Source organism: Dermacentor variabilis, chromosome 1 (genome assembly GCF_050947875.1).
Source record: "Dermacentor variabilis isolate Ectoservices chromosome 1, ASM5094787v1, whole genome shotgun sequence".
NCBI lineage: Eukaryota > Metazoa > Arthropoda > Arachnida > Ixodida > Ixodidae > Dermacentor > Dermacentor variabilis.
This window is the reverse complement of record NC_134568.1, coordinates 214830707-214852024: the sequence shown is the minus strand read 5'-3', so window position 1 is coordinate 214852024 and position 21318 is coordinate 214830707. Positions and strand designations below refer to the sequence as shown.

General features: G+C 40.0%; 1 protein-coding gene across 2 annotated transcripts in view; it reads left to right on the top strand.

Moving 5' to 3' along the window:
* Positions 1-21318, top strand: part of LOC142557040 (lipid scramblase CLPTM1L) — a 63412-nt gene that overhangs the window by 25175 nt on the left and 16919 nt on the right. For both annotated transcript variants that reach the window (XM_075668590.1, XM_075668595.1), the window contains exons 6-11: positions 2989-3061; positions 5197-5314; positions 7636-7730; positions 8266-8454; positions 9707-9772; positions 19347-19397. In XM_075668590.1, coding sequence (XP_075524705.1) covers positions 2989-3061; positions 5197-5314; positions 7636-7730; positions 8266-8454; positions 9707-9772; positions 19347-19397 — 592 coding nt within the window. The remainder of the gene's footprint in view (positions 1-2988; positions 3062-5196; positions 5315-7635; positions 7731-8265; positions 8455-9706; positions 9773-19346; positions 19398-21318) is intronic.

The following is a 21318-nucleotide window of genomic DNA, read 5'->3' as shown; positions in this document are numbered from 1 at the left end:
ACCCAAATACTGGTACCTGAGTGTTTGTGCATTCAGCCTCCGTGATAACATGGCTGCTACAGCTATAAATTGAACCCTTAACCTTGTGCTCAGTAGCAGAATGCCATAGCTGACAACCCACTGTTGCGAGCACGGGGAATGATACTGAGTTTATGTAAGCATAACAAGCATGGCTTGTAAGAACATGTATAAATGCAATGTTAAGTGCATTTGTTGGCAGCATGCACATTCAAAACATTTTTATGCTTGACAATTTGAGAGATCGAGTTACTAGTTGGTAATGCTTGTCTTACTCCATTTGTGTCCATGGTTTCCGTGCACTAAAAAAAAAAGTTGGTTCATTTTTATGCATTTCTTGAGCATTGTGACCTGCTTGAGTGACTTTGGTGTCAGAATGATCAGAATGATTACCATGGGTGTTCCCGCCTGCTGTCTACTATCAAAGTTTCTCACTATCATGCCAGCAGTTATACGTAAGAAAGTTGAAAGCTAGCCAAAAGTATTTATCGAAGTTAATAATTCAACTGCTCTAATCAAAGTCAAGAAGCACAAATACTTTGGTGTAACATTATCGCTCAACTTGAGGTGGGATTCTCACATTCAACATATTACATTATCTGCATTTGAGATAAGTCTTTCTGACCACAGAAAAAGTATCTCTTCGCACAAATTTGTATCTGGTGGTGTTAAAGAGTAACACCACCAGATACAAAGTTTCGAGCCTACAACACATTTACCAGACCCATTCAGGAATAAGCAAATGTTGCTTGGGTTTCCTTTGTTAAAAAGCTAACCAAGAAACTTGAAGTAGTTGAAATAAAAGTGCTTAGGGTTATTTTTAACAAGTACAGCCCAACAGACTGCCCTACAGACTTGCTAAGGAAGGCTGGAATACTCCCACAAAAAGATTTGGTTCAGGACAATCCAATAAAGTTGTTGTTACTGTCAAGCTGCCATGCCTAAAAGTCATGTACGCATTACTGTAAAACAATTAAAGATAGACGCTTCTCGTTGTGTTATGAAATCAAGGCCCATGTACCAAATATACTCCCATAGTCTTATTTCTTACCCATTCCACCATATATGCTTTTCAATACTCAGTTTTTCCTTTGGTGATAAGAGAATGAAGTAGCCTGACTTCGTGCATTAACAATAGCACACTTTTTAACCACTTCTTTTGTAATTTCATTTGTGTGTGTGTGTGTGTGTTTTTACCCCATCTTTTCTCCTACTAACGGCACACCTTTAAAGTTGTTCCTTCTTTTGTTAGTAGCAAACTACTTGTTTGAACCGAAAATTGGGCACCTTTGCCTTTTAATGTCTCCTCAACTCGGTGTATTTGTTCTTAAGTATGTTACAGCTTTGGTTATTATGTCACTTCCGGTATTAATTGGAAATCCGTTTGTTCATCCCGAGTTAAAAACTGCATTTCTTATATTATACAGTGCCATTATTGACTTTCAATACATTATTTCACTCCTTCTGACTTTTTGGCATCCTTTCTGTTATAATCTCTATTTGGATTGACAGATTGTAAAAATAAATAAATAAATAAATAGTAAGCAAGTACTCACTTTTATGACACTGAAGTCAATAGGTGAAAGGCTGTCATACTGTTAAATGTGCTCATGATTTCATACAACCATCTGAATGTGATAGCTAGCCATTTATTTCTTGCAATGGAGTGCACTTATAATGATCCCAGTTAAACAAATGCTCATTGAGTATTACAAACAAAGATAGCATGACCATCATAGTTTTAATGTGGTGTATGGCAGCGCGTCTCTGATAGAATGAACATGTTGCGGCTCTGAGCTCCTTTAGAGTGAACATAGGTAGTACCACTCAACTGTGTAAGATGGCTGCTAACATCCGGCTAACATCATCACTCAACTGCTAACCACTATGTGTGGTGCTGTTCACAGCTGTGGAAATGATAAAGGTGGCTTCTATGGAGGTTACCGCATATTACATCCAAAACTGTTTCTGCAAGACCAAATTGCTGTGTAGGGCAGGAGAGTGGAAGTGTGGAGTACAGATGTAATGTGAACTCAGCTGCAAATTTATGGCAGCACATTGTTAAACATCACTGAACAGTGAGAAAAAGAGAGAACGAACAATTGAAGGAACGATGCACAGCACTGACTTGAAGAAACAATTTTTATTTTGGCATAGCGCACAAAATATATACATAAGAGTATTATCACCACCAGCCATCCATCATGAGCAAACATAAGTCATCTATACAGACGTCGATAATGCTCTTGTGTAAACATTTCGTGCACTTTGCCAAGATAAAGATTGTTGAAGGTCAGTGCTGTATGTCGTCCCCTCTACTTGTTCATCCTGTCTTTTTTGCGCTGTTCACTGAAGTATGCCTTACCAGAAAGCCCAAGTTTCTAGCATTGTTGAAACACAGTCCTGTGCTGCGGTCGTTGGTTGGAATGACTTAGTCAATGAGGAATACGAAGCCGACGTCATGGAGTCATGCAGGGGCGATGGCATCATTCGTAAGGTGCAAGGCTCTGTCACCAATGAATCAGATGACGAAAGTCAGCAGACTGCGAAACTACTGCCACCACCTGTAAATGCCGCGATCAAGTACATCGAATTTCTGAATCAGCTTGTCTGCAGCAATGTTCTCAGCGATGAGATCTATTCTGCTTTGAAGAATCTGGAAACCACAATTATTGGGTCGGATTGAAGAAGCAGAGCAAGCTGACTGGTTACATTGGAAAACAGTGCCTAAATGTTTTTTACCATTTCGTTGACTTACTTTTGCACGCCCACTTATGAATGCTCAGCCATAACGAATGCATACTGCATGACTATTGTGTTCGTTATAAATGGGCTCGAGAGTAGTATGCCAGAAGGTTGTCAGGATGTAAATGCAATCAATGAACAGTAAGGCAACTTCGTAACTTGTTAGCCTTTGATTATCCAGTACAGAAGCTGATTGTTTAGGTTGTGAAAACATCTTCTTTGCAGACTGAACTCTCGACGAGAATATGTGCCTATAGTCCACTTGACTGATGTCACAACAAGGGAGAAAGATTTCATAGTAAGTTAGTTCTGTTAAGTCACTACATTGTTTTTTTTTTTTTCTGCACTTCTTTTGGAGCAGGGGGGGGGGGAGAATAATTTTCCCATAATGTGAAGCAACAAGCATTGCAACCCAACTTTGTTGCATTTCGAATGTGTAATTTGTAGTAAATTGTTGCTGCCGCATTCTAATATGGAAAGTGTAGTATATGAGGTTAGCGAACATAGCATAAGATGTGCATATTTATATGAATCCATCTTCTCAACACTGACGGAAGTTCAAAGATGCTTTGTTGCACATCTTGCTGATGTAGTTGCTTCTCTGTTTTCCTCTTGCTGTGCCATTCCTAGAGACATTGCAAATGCACTTATTCAGGCCTATCGGAGTGGCACATTGCCCACAATTAAGCGATTGTGCACAAGCATATTTTCTTTCTTTTTTATGGGGACAAAATGCAAAAATGCCCATGTCCCATGCATTGAGGGTGCGTTAAAGATGCCCTGGGGGTCAAAGTTATTCTGGAGCCCCCCACTATGGCATGCCTCATTATCAAATTGTGGTTTTGGCACATAAAACCCCCGAATTCATTAATTCATTCATTTCTTTTTTATCAATCAGCTTGCTAACATGCTTCACAGTTGCTAGTGGCAGGCTAGTGCGAAGCCTGCCATTAGCAACTCTCATATTCACTGACACCGTGGAGAAGACGAAGTTCATAAAGGACTGAAATGAAAAAAAAGTAAGGCAAGTAGTGGGGTTGCAGAGTCCCTTTAATGATGTAATTTGTTCAAATTATTAAGATTCTTTTTTTTTTATTTCACTGTGATGGTGCATTATTTACATTGAGTTGAGTGGTGCATGGCCAAAGATTTACCTTAGTGCTACTAAGCACATTAGCACAGGAAAGCTGCTAACTGTAAAATTGCGTGCCGCAGTCCACATTGATTGCTGCTTATCAATAGGGTGAGTTTTCTTCCTTTCTTTTTTGCACGGTTAAGCTATTAACACATGAAATGTTGCATTTTTACTAGGGGTGGGCTGATATTCGAAGTTTAGAATATGAATAAAATAATACACACTAGCAATTCATGTTCAAAAAGGAACTATTTGGTAGTTTTGAATAATTGAAGCAAATACTTCGCAAAAATCAACTATTATAAAGTTGTGTTACTGCTCACTGTCCGCTAAACATAGTATTGCAAATTATACCCACAGTGGTTGCTTAGTGGCTGTGGTGTTACGCTGCTAAGCACGAGGTCACGGGGTCAAATCCCAGCCGCTGTGGCTGAATTTCGATGGGGTGAAATGCAAAAACGCCCATGTACCGTTCATCGGGTGCATGTTAAAGAACCTCAGGTTGTCAAAATTAATCAGGAGTCCCCCACTATGGCATGCCTCATAATCAGATCATGGTTGTGGCATGTAAAAACCTGAGAAATTATTATTATTATTATTATTATTATTATTATTATTATTATTATTATTATTATTATTATTATTATTATTGAAACAACAATAATTAATGCAGAAACAAAATGGGATATGCAAGCTTTGTTTTCTGTTTTGCAGCATAAACCTGCATGACAACATAAGATTATTGCTTGTCAGTCATTTAGTGTTTTTCAGTGTAGTACTTTAGCGGTTTTATCTTTTATACTACAACCAGTGGTGTTTTCCTTGCAACAGGCCATTTTAAATGTGTCTAAAGCATGCAAGCCCTTCAGGAGATTTTTTTTTTTTTCGGCAACTATTTCTTTAGCGTTTTCTGGAAAACTAGCCGTACCACAGCCATTCATCTTTGAAACCTTGTTTGCAAGCAAGCTCTAAAGATGTTGAGAGGCTATTCATGCAGCTTTTTTCTTTTAATGACAATTAGTGATATTGTGTTTGACATCCTAATTGTCCCCAATAACTGTTTTTTGACTAGTCAGTACAAGCATGGTAGTTAATTATACCAAAATAAATATTCCAGCTGTAAATGTAAGTGTATGCATTTGACTATTCAATATTCGATACTTACTATTCATATTCGAAAAAGTTGATATTTGCCCACCTCTAATTTATACGTATGTTTGAGATCAGCATATGCAAGTTTTTTTCTTTAGTGCCAGTACTTATTTAATGCTTAGGGCAAAATTTTCATGGTGTTGCAGCTGGTAAAAAAGACAAATCCTGAGGTACCATTGAAGATAGTAGTTAGCCCAGTGTCCATTGGTCGACTTCGGCTCATGATCACCGTTAGTGAAGCTCTGAAGTCTATGCATGCTTTTGGTGAGTGTTTTTTTGTTTGTTTATTGCTTAACCTACTTCTGTAAGGTATTCTGCTTACTATTAAGCATTGTGTTACATGCAGCAGTATTATTTCACACCACTATGCATGCTAGTTTCTATACAATAAAAGAGTACAAGCATTGAATAGTGTGAATAGAAATTATGCGGTATGGTATATTCACTGCAGTTACCAAACACTGCAGTAGCAGGAAAAAGACGTTTTGTTCTTGCGACAGGATTAATCATGTCATAACAAATGGACTGCCACTGTTGCGCAGAACATCTATGACCTTCTGACTTACCTATGAACTCTATGAACTTCTGACCTTACCTTTTGATAGCACTTCTGAAAGGCTACAAGCATTGCCCACATGCATGCCATCTGGTCATCAGTGTGAACAATTCGTGCTGTTTTCATGGTCACATCAAATTTATTCTGACTAAATATGACACTGAAAATGACACTGAAAAAAAAAAAAGCTAACAGGCACAATCATTTCTGTACTTCCCTCATTTTCCACCGATTGCATCCAGCATGCTCACCGGTTAGGTACAATCTCTCCTGCCAAACCCTGTCCCATTATTGTTAAGCAAAATACGCAAAACAGTTCGTGACTATGCTAGAGCTAACTTCGAGGCAATGAACAATGAGTTAGCTGATTTCACTAACACATTTCTGACTAACTTTGGTGAGCGTCCTATTCAACATAATGGAGACATGTTTTCAACTAAAGCAAACCAATTAATTGAAGAATACATCCATGTTCATATTATCACATCTAATCCTCGAACACCATGGTATGACACCCATTTCAAACGGCTTTCTAATAGAAATAAAACGTCTATATCACTTGACCAAATTACCATCCTCAAATTCGCGCTGGACAGCCTACAAATCTGCATCTGATACTTACATCACAGCATTAACGGAAGCTGAAGATAATTTTATATTGAATACCTTACCCTCATTTCTGACGTCTAATGCTAGGAAATTTTGACATATGATTAATCCCAGTCTTGATAACTATATTGCTTTGGTAGACACAGCTGGTGACTCCATATAACTTAACGAATGTGCTACTATTCTAAATGACACCTTTTCAAGAAATTTCTCCTTGGTTACAAATGCTAATCTTCTAGGCATTTTTCATTGCAGTTACCCATTCATGCCTCCGATTATTGTTGACACAGCCGGAATTATGGAACTCATCAACAACTTAGAGCACCATTTGTCCCCTGGTTATGATTCCATTGATTGCAAATTTCTTAAAAATACTTGTGTTTACTGTTCAATCATACTAACAAAAATATTGTCGCCTGCAAATCTAGCGATCGGTGACATGTTGAATTGAAACATTGTGTCCTTCTGCAAAGCAGCGTACAAGTGGCAGGGCTGCAGCGCGTCGAACTGTCGGTATCCGATCAGTGGCAGTATCTACGTTCTCGTGGCCTTTGCTTCACGCCAGAGGATTACAACCACAATAGACAGATTTAGCGTGCCCGGTAGTTGGGTAAATTCAAGCCCGAGCGGACTGGGCATTTTATCAAATGAGCGAAAGGGAAAACATGAATGGTCTGCGTGGTGCAGCCACCTGGTGGTGCAGAGCTCAACCAGACCAACATCGAGGTACTATAGCAGTAACCAAGTGTATTCTACTTTGTTACTTGTGTAAATTTTCGGCAGGAGTGTAATCATGAACACGTCTTTTTAAATACTTAAAATGTTTGACACTTGGTTACAGCAATAGTAGCTCTGTGTTTGGCTGGCTAAGCTCTGTGCCAACAGGTGGCTACACTGTACAGGCTGCTCAGGCCACTCATATTTACGCTAAAGCATCTTAATCACAGCATAGTAGTATGGAGGGGCTGGCTCCAAGACAACCGGAAGCAGACGTCATGATGTCACATCATGACGCAGAGCCAGTGAAGATGGAGCTTAGCCTCAATCACTAGGTGAATGAGTTGAGGAGAAAATGCATGAATATGGAGGAGGGTAATTTGTAATCATCCATAGCTCTCTTAATATGAGACACTTCACTTTAATTGTGGCTCTAATTTTTTACTGTAGCTGTGCCCTATGTGTCTACAAAATTTGTCCAAACCATTTCGGGGACCCTTTAATACTTAGTGTATTGATGCAACTTGTATTTCATTATCTGCAGTTCCAAGTTCCAAGTTGTGTACCATGCATATTTTCACACACACAGTCAAGCTTGTGTGCAGTGAACGTCAGTTATAGTATTATGCTGTATGTTTATTTGTGGTGGATTGGAGTTACTTCTGAAGTGTACGACAATCTCTTGTTATGCTGCTTATGGCAGGTCTGACAACCAAAGACACAGATGAAGTGAAAAGCATCTTTTTTGACACCAACTTTTATGTTCTGCTCATGACGCTCCTGGTGTCTGGCTTTCATGTGAGTATCTTTCGGTACAGTGTTTGTCATGTGTTGCTAGGTTGACTCATGAACTTTTTTGGCACCTATTCCAATTGCGGGATTCTATCGTGACAGATAAAGATTCATAGGGCCATTTAGATCCTGCTTTGTGAAAAATGTATGTTTGGACATCAAAACTATTAAATCTGTGTGAAAGAAAAATGACAGAGTAACCATCGTCAAGTGGAGTTATTCTGGAGGTAGCAGAATGCAACCCCAACCATCTACGTAACTGACGTAATTGTGAGAGATGGTAGTATGCAATGGGGGTCCTCAAGCCCTGTAGTATAAGATTTTGTTATTGTTATTGCCCTAATGTTGAGTAGCGTGGAAGCTAGAGGCCCAGGAGTGAGTCTTTTTACTGCCATTTCACTGCCATTTCACTGCCATATTTTACATTGGTTTTACTGCCTAGCAAGGCATGGGTCACCGGCTGATCTTACTTTTCTGCTTTACTTTGTGGTAATTTTCACATTGTTGCCACTGTAACACTGTTGTCTCATTTTTGTTGCAGTTGCTGTTTGATTTCTTAGCCTTCAAAAATGACGTCAATTTTTGGCGTGGGCGGAAGACCTTTGAAGGCCTTTCAGTGAAGGCTGTGCTATGGCGAGGTTTTAGTCAGGTTATCGTTTTCTTCTATCTTCTTGATGAAGACACTAGCCGCATTGTTCTTGTCACAAGTGCCGTTGGAGCAGTCATTGAGGTTAGTGCCGCATGCATTTTGAAACCTAAGTTTATGCCGTAGTTTAAAGCAGTGTTCGCTTCAAGTGATAGAGTCCGAGGGGGCTGCCCCTCTTTGCAGTGAAATGTATAGGTAGATAAAAGCATCTACATCTAATGAAGATATCTCATTAAGGTCTTTTAGGCTTTCTCAAGTTTACATTTGAAAAGCTCATTTGAAAACATTATGGGTGTTCAAATAGCAAAATTTCATAGTCGCATATGAGTATTTCACTAAAGCGACCTATGAATATTGAATCGAATATCAAATATTTTTTTTTCATTTCCAAAGAAAATTCAATATAAAGTTTCTGTGGAGTCCATTTTATTAAAAATGAAGTTTATCTACGATATTTGATAAATGCATGTAATGCTATTCTGAACTTGATGTCTGGTGAGTTCAGAGGCTTGTAAATGAAAAGCATCTCCTTTAAGTAATCTGGTGCACCATGAAAATGATAGTAAATAAAAAAAGGGAACAGCATATCATGGGATGCATGTAGAATGTTGTATATTTGTTGAAGAAAAGTGAGATGGTATGGCACTGCATTTGTTTTAAAGGGATGCAAGTGGGGTAGTACTGGTCAAATAATAAATTGCTTTGCTTAAATAGAGGCAAGAAATTCGTATACTGGGTGCCTAAAAGCAAGGCTTTCTTATTGAATTGCTGGAAATTATTGAGCAGAAGTTGTCTGACCTCTGCATTTGATCAGCAATTGGTGCCTCTCCAGCTATCCTGCAATGGAATCAATTAGAACTGTTCTCACTTGCATCGCTCTACCCTTTCCTTCAGAACATCTATAAGTATTACAAACATGTAATAAATTGTTGGATCACTGAGTTTTCTTCTCCTTGGTGACTACATTCTCATATAGGAATTATTGCAACAATCTGTCTCATTAAGAATCATAGTATCATCCTCAAATTATCTTCATGGTGTTCCTTATACACAGTTTACATTACACAAGAGGACATAAGCTTGTATTTCTTAGTGCACTCATTAGTCATCTTGTTGAACTCTTTTAAGATAAGTGCCTAGCCAATCTGTAGTGCTAGAGGCAAGGTATGGACAGCATGCATTAATGTGACATTGTTTAGTGTGTATCAAAAAATGTTTACATACTCTTAGTAATGCAGTTTGTGTTCATTGTGCTTTCATTACGAGTTGTCACAGCACTCTGACTCATGTAAACATTCCAAAGGTTACCCAGCTTTCTCTCTCATTTTTGTTGCAGGTCTGGAAAGTGACCAAGGCTTTTAAGATGACAGTGCAGTGGACGAGCTGGAGACCTCACATTGAGGTTTGTTTTGACATCTCTTGTGCGGCTAATTCCATGCGATATCAACACGAGTTCGAAACTTAGTATTTTAGATTCCATTGAATATTTTGTATTTTATGCACATATCACTCGGTATCACTAAAGTAAACTTGGTTTCTTCGGCAAATAGATAATTAAGAGGAGAAAAATACTCAAGTTCTTCAATGTGCAGGCGCCATTTTCATGCACCGGGCATTCTCACAAATTCAGAACACCATAAAATACAGAACATTACGGCTACAAAGAATGCATTTTTTTTTTTTCTAAAAGCCTAGTTCGAGACTTCTGTACAAAACGGAACAGTTTTTGAAATCTTTCTTAATTTGCAACTGTTTTCAAAAGTTGCTACATTTATGCATATAGCCTTTTGAAACTTAATTGGCTGTGAGAACTTATCCTATCGAACAGTTATGATTGTTTATCACAAATCAACATTTTTACAACTTGCCTCAAATTTCTAGTTTTGATGAAAATGAACACTATTTAAAAATCAAAGTGAAAAAAGTAACCGTCAATTTTTCTCAAAATCTCGTAAACAACTGTTTACAGACACTGGAAAAAGTACATTAAAAACGTGGCATTATTTTGTTTGGAATGACCATATAGATCATAGAAATGAGAGCTTTGCCAGGATGCAGCAAGGTGCTGAGAAAAAAAGACATTGAGATTAAAAAAAAAAAAAACATGCATATGCCTCTGGCTTGCCTAAAGTTGACCATGATTGCAACACAAAGGCAGTTTTGACCTTATGACTAATACTTAAGTATAAAAGTGTGTTTAATACAATCCTTATTTGCTTGCATACGAATAAATATACCATCAATAGAACAACATCTGATTGGCTCATTTTATTTAACAGAAAATATGCATCGCTTGAGCATAGATAATTTGTTCTTTCTGTTAATATTTGTTTATATTTCCTTGTTTGCTGGGGACTTTAATGGTGAATTTCCTGGGCATGTACACAAGTAACAGAAAATTTACATTCGGTAAAATATCTAGAAATGTCGTACTGGCCATGGCTCAGTCAGAAAAGTTATTATATAACCTAAAATGTGGTGTTGGGGGTGGTCATGGTGTTGGTTAGGGTAGGGTTAGCTGGCACACAGTGCCAGTGATTGCTCAACCCTATCGCCTATTTAAAAAGAAAGAAGGAAGCTGTTAGATTACTACACAGCGAAAAATTCACAGTCCCTAAGAATGATCACCACTTGTCGGAAAGTTCACATTTCCTTATAAAAGCTAGAAAGAGGCACGACACTTCCGCTCTCAGAAACTTAGGTTCTTTGGGAAACACCACCTGTTCCACGCAGTCGTGAAGAAATTCTCTACTTTGCAAAGTCTTAAGTAGAGCATTTGTCTTTTCATTGAAGTATTGGCAGGACCAGATGAACTGTTCTGCGTCACCAATTCCGTCAGTCAATGCAGAGCGGAGAAGCTTGTCCAACCTTAATTCAAGGCCCATGCTGGGGTGTTCGCAAAGCTGGTTCTTACTCTATGAAACAGTGTATACCTTCTGCATGGTGGATTTCTTGAACCATGCATGGATCGTGAGGTGACATTCAACACGAGAAGTGCATTATATTTACGTAAGGGGTGATTCAGTGGCACTCTTAATTTCAGCACTGTTGACTCTTCAAATGCGAGAGCATCTGCTGTGTCATTGCCTGTATGTCCAACATATGATGGTACATACTGAAACTTCACACTAAAACGGCTATTGCTGAGCTCCTTAGCCAACATTGATGACTGTCGGCTGAACTTGCTAGTAGACAATGCACGAGATAGTTGTTGGAGCATCGCTGACGAATCCAAAAGGATGATAGCGTGCTGAGGAGAACACATCCTTAGTTTAAGAAGCGCTGCAGTAATGGCGGTACTTTCCGCATCCACTGCTGTCACAAAAGTGTGCGTAATCAAAGTGTGCGCCGCATATTACCCAAGCCAGCAAAGGAGACGCCGGCCCCGCGACACGTGTCGACAGAGGGAGAGAGCACATATGCTACGGACAACCGACGTGATCAATGGCCACTGGAAACTTCTACATAATACTCGAAAAAGAGAGGGGAGAGAGAAGGCGCACGCCAAAACACCATCAGGTATCGACACATGGCGAGTAGAGCTAGAAGGAGGAAGGTGACAGCCCGAGCGTCCATCGACAGAGGATTCACCACCCTCCTCAGACATTTTTCAGTGGCCACGCCCGAAAACGCGAGAAACCTCTAGAAGATTTGCAAGCTTTGTTCATGCTCTGGGAGCACGACTCTGACGAAAAATTCAAGAAACGCCGGCGGAGGCTATAAAAGTGCTGTGCTGGGATCAGATCAGATCAGACGGGAGAACGCGCCGGTGAAGAGATGCGACGCATAGACCGACCATCTGCAGAGGAAGGGGACTCCCCAACAAGCTGACCGAGAAGTTTCTCGAGAGTCTGCATTTCCGGAAGAAGTTCCTTCTTCGAGATTTGCCTCGAGCTACGCCAAGGGCATCTGGCTCAAAATCAACACGGGTGAATACGAGTGGACATTTGGTGCTCCTATTCCTTCTGTACTGTATGTGTTGAACTCTTAGTGCTTGTAGTTAATTATTTTCCAGCGTTTTGTTAATACCCATCTGAATGGCATTGTGATGTGCCTAGCCGAAGTGTGCATGTGTGAATGTAACTGCCTTATTTGAAAAATGTATTTTGTTGAGTTTTTACAACTCTGGGCTCTGACTCGGTCTCTGGGCCACAACCAAAGTTCGTTGGTGTACCAGAAGGCCTCTTAATTGTCTGTGCTTTCGTCGGCTTTGGAATTTGGCCCGATATTGGCACCTCGTTCACAGGGTGTGTGACAACTACCCATTCTAGTACACTCTACTAACTCTTCGAAAACAGACGATTGTTACAACAGCCTCATCTGAAAGCATAAACAAAATAGGGGCATGAACGACGGCCAAGGAGAGGCCTCAATGTTCGAATTTACGTCAGAAAGTTGGACATTATAGAACGCCATGCTTGAAAACGTAATTCTAGTTTACCAAAACGGCCTTTTGTCACAATCATGGTCAACATTACGCAAGTCAGAGGCAGATTCATGTTTTTTTTATCCCAATGTCCCTCTTTCTCAGCACCTTACTGCATCCTTGCAAAGCTCTCATTTCTATCACTTATTTAGTAATTGCAAACAAAATAATGCAACATGTCTTTTATTCTACTTTTCCCAGTGTTCATGAACAGCTATTTATGAGCTATTGAAAAAAATTAACAATGGTATTTTTTTAAATTTGGTTTTTAAATAGTGTTCATTTTCGTCAAAACTAGAAATTTTAGGCAAATTGTAAAAATGTTGATTTGTGATATAACAACAATATTCAGCACAATTGTTGAACAAGATAAGTTCTCAGAGCCCATTAATTTCATAAGGCTACAGGCATTGGTTTAGGAGATAAAGATTTGGAAATGTAGCAATTTTCAGAAACTGTTGCAAATGAAGAAATTTTTCAAAAAACACTTCCATTTTTCACAGAAGCTTCAAACAACACCAGATGACTCTTCTTTACATGTACATTTTACACAAAAAATGTATTCTTTGTAGCACTAACATTTCGTATTTTATGTTGTTGATTTGCATGAATGCCCAGTGCATGTAAACAGCACCTGCACACTGAAGAATTTTGGTAATTTTTTCCACTTCCATTTTCTGTTTGCCAAAGAAACAAGTTCACTTTCATGATACTGAGTGATTGTGCATAAAATATTAAACATTCAGTGGAATCTAAAATATTAAGTTTCAGACCCGTGTTGATCTTCATGGAATTGCCGATTTCTTTAGCACAAGGATCTTTAGTGTTGTCATGTACTGTAAAATCTCATATATAATATGAGGGTCTTTCTGGATAATAGCACATCAAATGTGCTTCTTATTTGGGTACGGTTCTTCTTTTGTTGTTGTTGTTGTTGTTGTTGTTGTTGTTGTGTTCTGGGAGAATTTTGTTATTTCTGTTTCATGGTCCTAACTTTGCCTCTTACATTATATTTGAGTTTGTATTAGGTACATGTCTTTTGCAGTATTGTAGACGACACTTGTAGCTCTATCAAAATGGTAAGGAAATGCCATTGTTATAACCAGGTATTGTGACCAAGTATGCCATAAAAAAAGTTGTGACAGACTCTGTTTTAAAATGTTTTGTTGCAGTATTCACTTCTTCACAGTAAAGAAATTTCATTATTTCACAACTTTGTATGCTTAAAGGCAGTAATGCTGCAAGCTTAGGCGACTAGGCAAGTGTTACAAGCAACATTATGCTAGTATAGAAATATAGGAAGATATTGAACATCTCCTCGATTCATTCATTACATAAGGTGTGCTGTTGGCATCAAGACCTGTGTTAGTAGCACACATAGCGTCACTGCAGTTGATGCACTTTTACTGCATTAAGCATATGTAAAGTCGGAAACTTGTCCAGCATTTCTGCAACTCGTTGGGTCCAGTCTGAGTGGCAGTACCACAGTGGTGGTGCCTCTGCATAAGAGGCAGAAGCTAGTGGGCCTTAGTGAAGCCAAGTCGGGTCCGCATTGGCTTATCGATGATGAGGAGGTTAAAGTGCACTGTGTAGCTGCGAGATAACAGATCAGATTATTAAAAGCATTGCATAGGACTCACGCTTCTCTAGTATGTAGACAATATATGAAGAAGTAGTCAAGGGCTATGAGTGCTGAGGTACTACGTAGTGCTTAGGGAAGAGATGGAGGTGGTGCATAGTCATCTTAAGTATGTGCTTTAGGTGTGGCATCAAAAAGTGAATTGCTTGGCATAGTACATGACTCGGGGTTACTATGCACCTGTTGCTTTTTTAGTAGAATATTATACCTAGTAAGAGCATGCACTTGTTTATGAGATAACCAGGTAATTTTCTTAAACAGACTCTAAAGGTAGATATTAAGTGAGCATAAACTTAAAATGCTCTTCCAGAAACTTCGTAGCACTTATTTTGTACCAAAAAACAACTTAGTTAAATAGAAAATAGTGGCTGAAGAGGTGGCATTCCTATACTGTAATTCAAATAAACTGTGACGAACAAGGCAGTGTGATTCCTGAAAGCCTGCACTACTTTCTTTTTTTTTTTTAATGCAAAGCATGCTTTGGGGGCCTATTTTTGGCGCTTTGACTCTATCCATCTGTCTGTCCTCTTTCGCCGATCCCATGACCCAAGTTGTCTACTAGCTTAGGTCACTAGGTATGGGCTCATGGTCATTATGCTGTCATGGTCGTTTCATTAAATGGACATATATCAGGATATGCATGACATGACATGGCTTTTTTTTTTTTTCTTTCATTTTTTCGTAAAATGAGGAAGGTCGTCCAAGAATGGAACTATGACAAAGATGACAGTGCAGTTCGTTGCCTTAGTTGCGGTTACAAGACCAAAACAAAGCTCCAGGAGACAGTCTACCACTTCCTCTTCACCTCCCTCTTGTGCACACGGTCCTGTCCAAATGCATTGTAACAATATAGATAAACACGGAGAGCGGAAAAGACGGATGTCATGGGATATCAACGAGTTCAACTGCATGACTTATGGTAAATGTAGCACTGTGGTCTCTAATGAATGCTGTCACCTTCTAAGTGAGCGGTAACCACGCCTGTGAATGGCACACGAAATCTGCTTTTCTTGCTTGCCATGATTCGATGCACATTTGTTGCTTAGCCAAGCAGAGTACAATGCTCTTTGACTTAAAGAAATCATTCATGGGGCACAATGCGCGTGCTTTTGACGTCTTCGTCCGCCCATAGCCAGGGCAAGACTACGCACCACGTGCAGGTGGCGCAAGCAAGATTGATGTATGGTTCAGCACAAATCATCCTTGCTCATCGTTCAGAAGCACCAATGTCCTCACTTGCTTCTAAAAAAGCACCACTGAGCAAAATGTCAAATGCTGGCTTCTTTCTTTGCTACAAGCTCAAACTTTGAGGTTGTAATTTATGTAATACAATGTGAATTTGCGCTGTCTTTGACACCATAGATCACATGCCACCGTTCGCTCACCACTGCTCCTGTAGTAAAAACCTGAAGCAATACTAAAATTAATTGACTCTGCTGCTGTCAGACTAACGAGTGTGGAAGCTACGCAACCCTGACACTCATGCAGGGATTCTCAGTAATTACCTGTGTCTTTAATATGCTCATGGAATTTCCCCTGTATCGATGTGATTCATACATAAATTTCTGCCTCCTCTTGATGAAGTTTGTGCATGCACCATGCAGACAAGGCGACAGCACTATGCAGCATATCGTCATTGGGCACAATAAAATTGACTGCGTCGAAATGGTTTGCGAACCAGTACAGTGTTGCGAACTGGTTTGCAAACTGTTGTAAATTTTTGTTTTTCCTAACCAGAACTGAACCAGAGCATGTGGAACCCGAGCCAGGACCAAACTGGTATTTTTTCCAGTTTGACACCCAGATCGAAACTATCAAAATGTGAGAGCGCGGGTGGCACGGGGTCAAACGAAAACTAACCTTTTTGAGCACTTGAAATGTCATTGAGGGTAGCAGCAGTGAGTTCTTCTTTCTTGGAATGAACTATAAGTGTACAAGTAGCTTATTTTGTTTTCTGTTATAAAGCAATGTAATGATGCTTATATTATTAGTGGCTGAGTACTAGTGGCACAGTTATAATGAGGCAGCACAACGTTATCGGGCTAATAGTACTAGAATGTCCCTGTTGAGTAACAAATTGTGTCCTACACTTACCACAGTTTCTACCCGCCGTGGTTGCTCAGTGGCTATGGTGTTGGGCTGCTGAGCACGAGGTCGCGGGATCGAATCCCGGCCACGGCGGCCGCATTTCGATGGGGGCGGAATGCGAAAACACCCGTGTGCTTAGATTTAGGTGCACGTTAAAGAACCCCAGGTGGTCAAAATTTCCGGAGTCCTCCACTACGGCGTGCCTCATAATCAGAAAGTGGTTTTGGCACGTAAAACCCCAAATATTATTATTACCACAGTTTCTCGCTTACTAAAGTTCTGTTCTTGATAGTATGGACATCTTAGTTGTTTTTGAGCATTAATCTATCACTTTAGCGTCCCTTTAAATTTAGCAGGTTGATATTACCTGGTGAGCCTTAAAGGGATCATCTTCCGCACACAACTTGTACTGAAATGTTGATGCCCATGAAAAGATCATGTCTGAAAATGATATAAGTGACTATACCTTTAGCCCTTAATTACAAAATTACCTATGTCTAATTTGACATAGCAATTCGTTAAAAGGTCATGAGTTTACACACAGCGGTGAAACCTTGTAATTAGAAGTTGTCATAGCACGTGAAATTACATAAATATGCATGCCTTAAAGGGCCCCTCACCAGACCACATTGCAAATTTCGGTTATACGCTGGAAGTTTTTATGTGCCCTCCAGGGAGTGTTCTGCCACAAGAATTTTCCAAATTGGTTTCTTAATAGCCGAGATTGAAATATTTCAGTGCCATGAACCCATGACTTCAGGAGGCGAGTGCCACTGCCAAGAGGGACACTCTCTCCACTTGCCCCGCTTAGCCTCCGCAAGCAAAATTCCTTCCCTGCGTTCTCTCATACTAGAGCTCAAGGATCGCGTGAGGCATATGTCACAGACCCTGCCTTCTCTATTTTTTTTCCCCCTTCACTTTTTTGCTGTGCAGCGCATTCCACTAACGGTGTCGCATGCAAGCTGTTGCGCTTTTCTTGTTTCACGCAGCGCATGATTTTGTCTGTTGTGCACGAGACACAGTGAATCGCCGGCACAAGCAGATCAGATCACGCGCTGGAAGACGGTAGAAAATGACATAGTTTCAGTGTCTATGCGCGCGACTGCACAACGTGGGAACAAGTAGACGAAATGGAAGTACATCTCTCTTGCTGCGATGCGAAGTAAAACAAAAACATGCAGACATTTGGTTGGTGTGTTTTATTATTTCTCTAAACCTTAATTCACCTGTCGATGTAACAGATTACACAAATAACTGATGTTACCTTGAATAATTCTCGAAGTCACGTGTCACTGTCACTATGAGCGATGTCACAGCATGGACACATGTATGTAGGCACTCTTGCACATATACATCATCCCTCCTGTTTGTGGAGTGCCGCGCTTGCAAGAAGAAGGGCGAAGGGTTCGGTTTAAAATTTCAGCTCTTTCTGCGGCGGGTAGCAATGTAGCAGACACGATCATTAGCATGCATTGTATGCAGAGCTCTTGTCAGCCCAAAATGGCCAGACCTGCTGAGGAGCCTTTTAATGTGCTGCCAAGTATGCTCTGTTTTTCACCAGAAGTTTTTTCTGTGGTACCACTGGGGCTTCTGAACTTTTCTATGCTGAAAAGTATAGTGCTGCTTTCACGCCATGTATCGTCAGATCGCCTGCTACATGCAGCGTTGTCTCCAATATTGTATACCTGGTACTTGAGTTTGTACATTACATGCGTGCACCTTCTTTCCCCTTGCTGGCTCTCTCAAGAAATGTGGCATGTTGTTTCCGTGCTCTTGCATTGTCATTCTCTTGTCTTGGCAGTGCCGTAGCACAGTGAGTGCCCCCACTGGTCGAAGTTGCTGTATGTTTTTTGTTAAAGTATTTCATCAAGAAATTTGTGATGCAGTGATGAAACATTTCCTCTTTTTTCTGCGTCTTTGAATTTCCTTTTGGTAATGCTGAAGATCTGACAATGTGAAGCCATGGCAATTACATAGGGTCAGTGCTTTACACATAGTAAGACTCCAAATGTGGATGCAGTATCAGTTGCTGTGGACACTTTGCAATGACACTTGAACAGTATGTGGATCATTGGCGATCCATAGATGGACTTTGTATTTAGCCCATTCATCCGACCTACTTTGTGTGTTCCACAGTTTTCGTTGCTTTGTATTGGCAAAAGTAGGCTAAAATACATAAGTGTAAAGTATTTTCTCTGTCATTATTTTAAATCCGTCATGTTTCTCACATTTTCTGAAGAAGTATTCGAATGAAAAAAGAATTGCACAGTAACTTGAGGAACAATGGGCATTGTCGCATCTAAGAAGCAACTTGGCACGCAATAGCTCTCTGTGGTCCATGGTTCAGCATATGTCTTGAGCATGCACATTTCACATGCACTGAAACACCCATGCATCACATGAATGCAAAGCATTGATCATGCTGTAGGACAGGCTGAGGCGAACTGTGCTACAGCAGGTCATTTATGCATTGAATTCTGGTCCATGTGTGTTCCATACGAGCCCTGTTAAAAGAGCAGGATTGCAAGACCTCTCGTGCATCCTAAAGAGCACAATATGGTGCGCATTACTGCACATTAATTCCTCACAACACGGAGTGTGTCACTGTGCATGGCGCTAAAAATAATACTAGACGTGCCACTGTGAATTCTTACTGTAAATGGTACTGTACATAACAGTTTGAGTCTTACTGTAGGTAACATTTATAATTGTTGCTCGTCGGTGGTTTAGGTGAAACTGCAGTTTTCTTGCTTAATAATTTGTACATCTTCTGAAGGGTCTCATTGCTGTTCAACAAAATGTCTTTCTCTTTTTGTTCTTTAGTTTGGTGCTGTAAGCGCTGAAGAAACAAAGACCCAAAAGCTAGATTCTCAGGTACGTGTACATTAAAGATCTGCTTTTAGTTAACGCAACTAGCAGTGAAAGAACGGAAGTTCTTTTTGTGGTGTTCAAAAAAAATAAGGGCATTGCTGCGTTTTTGAGCTACAGCATTCTAGCACTCTACTGTGACTTTTTATAGATTGTAGGCTCATCTGTAGCGCGTAATCAGCTCATTGCAATGACATTAAAAGATATCCATTGTGGTAACTGAGCAGCTGTTGTGTTGCGCTGCTAAGCACGAGGTCGCAGGATCAAATCCTGGCCACGGTGGCCGCATTTCGATGGGAGCAAAATGCAAAAACGCCGGTGCCCCATGCATTGGGGACACGTTAAAGATACCATGTTGGTCAAAATTAATCCAGAGTACCCCACTACGGCGTGCCTCATAATGAAACCATGGTTTTGGTGCATAAAAACCCAGAATTCAATTCAATTCAATTCAACATTTAAAGTTGATTTCTAGTGTGTTGTTTGGCTTGTCAGGAATAGTGTCCCTGTATATTCTCCCAAAGGAGCAGAGTTACAGCTCCTTTTTCTGTGCACCACTTGCGCCGTTTAAGCCCCCTGAATAAACTAAAGGTAGTAACATCCCTCTTCTCCTTCTCGCCCCACATGCCTTCCCTCATCACCTACCCTCACAGTTCGCTCTTTCGCGACTCTGTGCACTGCGCTCAAGCGCAATTGTCATGTCGCCCGGCGCAGGTCACAGCAAAAATAAATAAATAAATAAATAAAACAAGAAAAAAATTTGGCAGAACCCTTCTCACAATGAATGTTGATGTTAAGAGAAAGTGTTAGGCTTGAGCCCAACTCCAACACGGCCTATTTGAATACATGTAAAACGCAGAAACACTTTTCTGAGATAACCCCTGGACTGATTTTAATTAAATTTGTTGCATTTGAGAGAGCAAGTTAAATTCTAGTGACTGTTGGAATTGGAATTTCGATTTAGGGCCTGAATTTTATTTAAAATATTTTCAGAAATTCGTAAGGTTAAAAAAATAGAAGCACAAAGTTGACAAATTAATAGCTCTGCGTCAAGAGCAGATATCACGGTTCTGTAAACGGCATCTATTGGAACATTCAAAGCGGACAAATTTTATGTGTCAATTTATATCTTACATGGATTCGTTACCTTGTGTACAAGGCTTCTGCAAAAGCTGTATTTCCATATTGCTAAATTTTTTTAGATTCATGTGTAATTTATCAATATTGTCCGCTTTAGATGTACTATTAGATGCAATTCACAGAATTGTGATATCATTTTTCATTTCTGAGTTAGAGTTGTAAACTTGATAGTTTCGTTTCCTGAAAATTTTTGATTTTTGCCAATTTTTAATAAAATATTGACGACATAAATGAAAAATTCGAAACCAGCAGTCACTACAATTTAAGTTTCCCTTTAAATGCAACAAACCTCGTCAAATTTGGTGCAGTGGTTGCCGAGAAAATTGAATTCTCCTTTTACGTGTATTTAGATAGGAGCACCTGAGCTAAAGCCTACTCTTAAATTAGCATTGAAGCAGTGTAGCAACACACCCTATTTCTACCACCAAAACGTGTTATGTATGAAGCATGTAGCCAGGCTCCCATCTTGCGCGTCCTTCTAGGCAGGCTGTGCCATCTAGTGCAGTCTGCATGGGGTGCGTGACTGAATTCACACACACACACACACACACACACACACACACACACACACACACACACACACACACACACACACACACACACACACACGCACGCACACACGCACACACACACACACACACACACGTTGGTGTCTAAGAGGTTCATTGAAGAGCAGCACATATCCAGTGACCCACGATGGCACCAAGAATTTTATTGAAATGCAGCATGTACATGGTGACTTGTGTTGGCATCAAAGAAATTTACTGGAGATTGGTGCATACCTAGT